Source organism: Cibotium barometz, chromosome 12 (assembly GCF_041138505.1).
Source record: "Cibotium barometz isolate CiBa-2024 chromosome 12, ASM4113850v1, whole genome shotgun sequence".
Taxonomy (NCBI): Eukaryota; Viridiplantae; Streptophyta; class Polypodiopsida; order Cyatheales; family Cibotiaceae; genus Cibotium; species Cibotium barometz.
In genome coordinates this window covers 51,578,500-51,585,810 of record NC_141057.1, presented here as the reverse complement: position 1 = coordinate 51,585,810, position 7,311 = coordinate 51,578,500, and the positions used below count along the sequence as shown (strand labels likewise).

The 7,311-nt window shown below is 42.3% G+C and overlaps 1 protein-coding gene across 1 annotated transcript; it reads left to right on the top strand.

Moving 5' to 3' along the window:
- Nucleotides 1-4,056: 4,056 nt before the first annotated feature.
- Nucleotides 4,057-5,583, top strand: LOC147633556 (putative RING-H2 finger protein ATL37). The gene has a single exon (XM_086805866.1). The coding sequence runs from the start codon at nucleotides 4,145-4,147 to the stop codon at nucleotides 5,033-5,035; it is 891 nt and encodes a 296-aa protein (XP_086661992.1). The 5' UTR covers nucleotides 4,057-4,144; the 3' UTR covers nucleotides 5,036-5,583.
- The last annotated feature ends 1,728 nt before the right edge of the window (nucleotides 5,584-7,311 follow it).

The window sequence follows — 7,311 nt, the reverse complement described above, 5'->3', positions numbered from 1 at the left end:
TATTAATAGGAACAACAAAGTACTAAATAGTAAGTAATACTAATCACTTATGAAACTATACCAAAAGAGTTACTAAATAGTACTACAAAGTACTAAATTATACTGAGATAATAGTATATTAAATTGAGCCTCTGAGTTTTAAGAAAACACATACTTGTAGGGGGTCTAAAACCCATTGCAACCATCCAGTCTCACTGGATATGCTTTCGTTACATGATTGAGCCACGCACTGTGTGGAGTTGGAGAAGTGATGTGATACGCACAACATATGGTATGTGCGCATGCAAGGGGTAAACACAACGTCCAATTCCTCCAAGTTGAAGCCCAAGCCACAAAACACACACCTGCATAGACAATGTACAAGAAGATCAATATAAGCTTCTTGGTACATAAGCACAAACAATATAAAACCCTAAACCTAATGCATATTACCATGAAATGTTAACAAACAGGCTGGCAGAGGGGCTGAAGGATGCACAATTGGAGTAGGATGAACTGCACTAAACCCCTGAGCATAAAGAGCATCAGTCAGGCACATTATGCTCTGCACAAATTGATCATTGTCCTTCATCTTCAATACCAATACGAGTGCGCTTTGCAGACTGTAGCTCACTTTTAGCAAGTAGATCTAGCTCTCCTTGCATCGTCTCTACCTTTTTTTGCAACTTGGTTTTGAGCACCTCGCTCTGCGAATTTTGGATTTTTCTTAAAATCCAATCAAAAGTGGCTATAAAACGAAGTCGCACTTCTTCTCTGCTTCACTCTCCAAGACAGAGGCTTCCTGAAATTTGGCTTACAATGACTGGTTCATAAGTCCTATACAAGACTTGCATATGAACAAAGCACTCAGGTGCCCATGAGTTAATAGGTCTATTCCTAAACCACCACCTGACTCACTCTCAGCCTTGCATGGTGTTTCCTGTTTGATCTTAACAAATTTCAAAGGGTCTGGGTTCTCTAATTTGACGCATGTGCTGCTAGAAGTACCTCCCCTTTGAAAAGCACACCTATGCTGAGCAAAATGATCCCAATCAACCTCAATGCCTCCTTGCTGCTGTGAGGTAAAGGCACGGGCAAGGACAGTGCCAACTTCATTGTTGATGATGTTGTCAATTTGGTAAATCCTCATGTACAGCTTGTGAAACTCGTCCTGCGAATCCTTGTTGAGGCCACTAATGTGGAATCCTCTACATTGGCCAGAATGTGAGGAGCCCCATGTAGTTGACAACCACTTTGTTCAACTCTGTATAAGTTTCCAGCCTGGCTCAGAAGAAGTTCCACCCGAGCTTTACTCCTCTAGGAATCTCGAGTGAACTCGTATGCACCTTAGGCTCCTTGCTCTTTGCCTTTGCTACCTGAGTTCCCTTTTCTGCTGTACTCTGCACCTTATTCTCTTTGTTCTTAAAGGGAGACTTCTTCACACGCGATTTCTTCAAAGTCTCCACAGGCGATTTCTTCACAAGGCTTCTTTTGGCAAGGGAGTTCTTCACAGCCTTCTTCATCGTTGATCAATGATGAGGACGAGAAGAAAATGAGAGAGAGAGAGAGAGAGAGAGAGAGAGAGAGAGAGAGAGAGAGAGATGCAACAAGAGGGCTCTAAGAGAGACAATGGAAGCTTCAGGATGACATGAACGACATCGAGAATCCAAAATCAAAAATGTGTGTGTGTGTGTGTGTGTGTGTGTGTGTGTGTGAGAGAGAGAGAGAGAGAGAGAGAGAGAGAGAGAGTGTGAGTGAGTGTGTGTGTGTATCGTACAGTGTGCATGATGCATGGATTTCATACCAAATCCATACCAAATCTTAAAAATGCACTAAAAGTCTCTAATATTTTTCGTATGAAAAAGGCACTATATTACATATGCACAGTACTAAAGCATTTTGCCAATAGTATATACACCGTACCATGCTTTCACCCCTAGGGTGGTGATTTAATATGCAAGTTTGAATACCATAAATGTCAAGGCATCTTTCCAATTAGAACCCTCTCTTAGTAATTGAGTGAAACTTGAAAGGCGATCCAATAGTTGCCTATTTGTCCATTATACTAAAAGGTTTTGCAAGTTTGGTAATTGAATTATAGTAGATCTATTGATGGCATTTTATAGATTTTCTAAAGATTGTGGGAGAAATAGGGAGGCATGAATGTACACATTTCGAGTCATATTGGTTGTGAGTGAGTGAGTCAGTGAGTGTGCATGTGAGTGAGTGTATGTGTGAGTGAGTCTACGTGTGCATGTGTGCGTGCGTGCGTGTGTGTGTGTGTGTGTGTGTGTGTGTGTGTGTGTGTGAGTATATGAGTGAGTGAGTGAGTGTGCGTGTGTGCGTGCATGCGTGTGCGTGTGTGCGTGCATGCGTGTGTGTGTGTGTGTGTGAGAGAGAGAGAGAGAGAGAGAGAGAATTGGGCTTGAAAGGCTATTTAATTTAAAGAACATAATATTTTTTCCTTCTTGTTTGGCAACATTTTTTTAGAGTCTTTTAAAAAGTGGGAGAGAGGATATGCATTTCATATTGATGTATTTTCAATCCAAACTCACTCTTTGGGGTGCATATTCACTCTTTGCATATTAATTAATTTTTTCGTGGGTGCGTGAATTTAATTTTTGGTATTAAAAAAAAACATAGGCATATTAAGGTTTGCAACCTTAGTAATAACCTTAGTTTAGGATAAATTTTAATATTTATTTATTAATCCTTGTGCAATTTTCAATTTGACAAATTCTCAAAAAAAATTAAAGCTAATAAATATTAATCCTTGTACAATTTTCAATTTAAAAATTTCTCAAAAAAATTAAAAGCTAACACTTTCACAACCGTGAGCTTCAAAGATGTTTAAAAAATGAAGAAATTCAATTTAACAAAAACTATCATATTAAAAAAATCAAATACAATATACTTTTGCATGTACACGAGCAGAAATCAGATATGAAGAACCATAAAAATTTCACCAGCACCATGCGAAGCTGACACTTCAACGTAGATAGCTCTTCTCTTTCCTAGCGCCATGTGAAGATGAAGCTTCAACGCACGTATTTTGGGTGCATATTGGTTGGGTTTTCAAAACCTATGCTTTCCAAAAGGGGGACTTTGTGGCACCTTAGGTAGTAGTAACTAGTAAGTACTAACAACAATTGTTGGCCATTGATTAATTAGTATGCTAAGGTAAAAACCCTAGCAAACTACCCAGCACTGGAGGAGGACGTCAAACAGAGGCATTGGCCGTGGAGGAGGATAAGCGAGAGAGGTGTCGGAGAATAGCCGAGTCAGGTGCTGCATAGAGAGAGGCGTGGGACCGCGTCCAGCACCCCCTCCTATTCTCGAGAGGAGAGAGAGAGAGAGAGAGAGAGAGAGAGAGAGAGAGTCGAAGAGTGTCTTGCTGAACTTGCTCCTCGTTTGCGTGAAGGGGCAAGAGGAGAAAGCGAATTACACCAATGTTGTTGGCCGATTGATTAATTAATATGCCCAGCACTCTGTGGAGGAGGACAAGCGTTGGCCGTGCTAGAGAGGCATTGATCGTGGAGGAGAATAGCCAAGAGAGGTGCTGCATAGAGAGAGGCGCGCCCTCCTATTCCCGAGAGGAGAGAGAGAGAGAGTCGAAGAGTGTCTTGTTGAACATCCTCCTCGTTTGCGTGAAGGGGCGAGAGGTGCCATGCAAAAATATTTTGGGTACATATTGATGTATTTTCAATCCAAACTGTAGTTAGGGAGGTGATGTAACGCAAGTTTGAATACAAAAGGCGGATTCAATCAAGTGAGGGGGACTTACTATTACAAGGTGTCGAAAGTTTGTTGTCCCCTTTCCAAATGTCAGCATATGAGCATCGAAGCTTCAAGGCCATCCTATAGGTAGATGAAGCTGATAATTGATTTGAACTCAAATGACACATGGCCGGCGTTCCTATGGCCACACGGATATGGAGTCGTGGAAGTCCAAGTGCTGCACGTGTCTTTATTTGGTTAGTCCAGCATATTCTGCACGTGGAATATATAAATGGATGACGATCAAAGCCAAAATGAGACACGTGTCTTAATTTGGTTATCAATGAGCAGATCTCTGGGAACTTTGCTTTGGCAGCCACTTTTCCTTACAGTCGTATATAGCTTGCAAGGGGGGTCAAGGACAACAACAAAGCTCTCGAAGTACAAGATGAATGCAACGATGATTGTGGGTGGGCTGCTGGTGTTCCTGTTGGTGTTGATTCTCTTAATGTATGGGCTGCACGCGTATGCGAGATGGAAGTGGGAGATGCAGAGAAGCGCCGGGGCTGAGTTATACAGTCATGAAGCTCAGCAGAAGGGAGCTCGGAAGGGGCTGGACAAGGCGATGGTGGACGCTTTGCCTAGTTTCATCTACAACGCTGATACAATACTGTCAGGCCTGAAGGCATCTGAGGGCAAGTTGGGGGCCGGCATGGAATGCCCCGTGTGCTTGTGCGAGTTCCAGCACAACGAGAAAGGCCGCCTGCTGCCCAAGTGCAGCCACGGCTTCCACGCGGATTGCATCGACACATGGCTCCTGTCCAACGCCTCGTGTCCCGTGTGCAGGGCGAGCACAGCGCCGCCAGAGCTGGAAGGTGTCTCTACCGATCAAGATGAATTGCGACTGCGAGGGTCTGGTTCTAATGTGCGCGTTTATAATGACAGTAATATTGTTGGCGCTGCTGTGCAGTTCCCCACCAACGTTCTCTTCTGGGGCAACAATTCTCGCGTCACTTCCCGCGTGAGCTCGGATCACCCTCCTCGCAGCATCGTCATACAAATCCACCTACAGCCAGATGTGATCCCCTCCCCCTCCTCTTCTTCATCTTCTACAGACCAACCCCACGCTCCCCCTTCTACTCCAATCAATCGACTCAATTCATTGAGAAGACTCCTCAGTAGAGAGAAGCAGGTTCAGTACCGTCCCACACAGGAGCAAGACATAATCAACAATTACAGTGGTGATGGTGGGCGCTCTCTATCGATCTCAGGGCCGAAAATCAACAACTACGGCGTTGATGGAGGCCGCTCTCCGTCCATCTCAGGGCCGAAGATCTAGCAATCAAAGTATTATGGAGTTTTTGCATCCAATGTTGGACCATAAATTTCGTCGGTTTTAGGTGTGCCTCAATACGGTAGTCGGCCCCGTCCGCAAGTGTAGGCGCCTATGAATAAACACCGGGCTATATACATGCGCAAACATGGGTTGCTTGGTCATGGTTGTGCCATAGTGGAGTTGATAAGGCACGTGCTTGGGATGAGGGAGGTACTGGGTTTAAATTCCACCTCCCACGTGTCTATACACGTGATGTCTAGACATGTGTTTGTACATATGTTCGTAACATTTTGCACGGACCAATGTTTGGACATGGCAGTGGGACTTACAAAATTTTCTAAGTCCCAAAGGCGAATGACCCTGGCTAACGAGGTGCCACGTATTGAGGTACCCCAAAATCTACCTAGAGCCAATTTCGTCGGCTTAAATGATACTGTACATTATTAGTCAGAAACCTCTTATAGTCTTCGGTCCTGGACATTTTCTTCTCTCCTCATTTGTATAGTATATATATACAGTCTTGCCGTGAAATAGGTAACCAAGATCATACATATCAAAGCATTATAACCTTATTTACTGTCGCTCAATTGAGAACGCAACCGTGTCTTCCATTGAGCTAAAATTTGAACCTTTGGGATTGAGCAAAACCAGTTCAAGTTTTTTTATTTTTGGTTGATATTTGCTCGATTTGATCATATATACTTGTAAAGAACATATATATTCCTATTTTTTAATATGCACTCAAAACGTTTTTTTTTTGCTTGCCATAAGAGAAAAGGTCAAAATCTCCAAGGTTTGTTTGAGGTTGAAATGTTTGCTGCTCTCAAAATAATATTTGTTTAATGTTTAGCTGTAAATAGCATGTATTTCTTATATAGAATCTTGCCATGTGTCCTCTACTGAGACCTCTCTCTCTCTCTCTCTCTCTCTCTCTCTCTCTCAAACCGGACCCTTTAATCTTCTTGAAGAGGATAATCAAAAACTCATAAAATATATCAAATATTAAAACAACTACTTGAATTAAATTGAACATTAAAGCATAAAACAAAACATAAGGCAAGAGAAAGAAAAACATCACCATCAACACAACACTGGGTGCAATCTTCCCCCCCCTTGTGCATGGCCTTCCCCCACACAAGAGTATTTCTTTATTAGCTTTCTTTTCCACCAAAAATAGACTCTTACACACTTGACAATAGACAGCTTGGATACGATGTCATTGGTAGGGCTATGCATGTCAGATGCTTCCACAGTTTTAACTTTCTTCTTAATATATTTGTTTATTCTAGATAGATGTCGTTCAATCTTTCTTTGAAATTTGTCCCAATGCTCTCGTTCTTGATTTAAAAGAATATGGAGAGAATCAAGTTGTTCCTGAATAGTACGACGGTGCTGCGGATATTCACCCATTTCCTGACAATCAGGGATTTCACTGACGTAAATGAGAACATGTGAACATGTTAATAACATTTGTTAATAACACAAAAAATCTTGTGATCACATGTTATATTCACAAAGCTTTCACAAGGGCCTAAAAAAATTATCTTTGTCGGGCATAAAAAATCTTCTTAGGTGGCCACTGACCTGCTATTATGTGAAGATGGTAACATGAAAACATGTGAATAGCTTATTCCCATGTGTAGCCAAGCTTAGGATGAAGTACCAAGTGCTGTAATTCATGGATATATTATGAGAGTGGTCATTGTAATAGCATTAGGCCTCTTATGAGCCTAAAGTGCCGACCGGCCACAGTTTAAGTGAGTGTGAACACTTATTGCCATTTATATAAGTGAATATCTCCCGTTGAGAAATAGAGTCTTGCTCTTGCTAATCCTCTTGCTCATCTCTCTCTAATGCATGCTAGTGAGTGTGTGTGAGTGAAGTGAGGTGAGAGGAGGGATGAGTATACGTAGTGCAACGTGGCGGTGTGACAACGCTCGCGCGATGAGAGGCACGGTGGAATTACTTCTCAAGGAGTTGTAGAGCTTGGAGACCTCAACGGTTATGAGCTCGGCCATTGGAAAGATCCTCATCTTCACGACAGTTGCGTTTCACCGGGTAATCTCTTATTGGATGTGTTTCAAAAGGGGGGTTTGGGTGAGCCATGACACTCTAACGTTGTTGTCTTTCCACCACTCTTGCATTCTTGTTCGAGTGTTGTAAAAACACATGTCAGTGGTGTGGTTTCTCTTTCGCAGATAGCACATGGCTATTACATGCTTTTCATATGGCATTCTTCCATTGTATCTTCCATTGTATGATACTAGTTGTTATAGTTC

Excerpts from the sequence above, each read along its gene's own strand:
- LOC147633556 (XM_086805866.1), top strand. The coding sequence starts at position 4,145 with ATGAATGCAACGATGATTGTGGGTGGGCTGCTGGTGTTCCTGTTGGTG.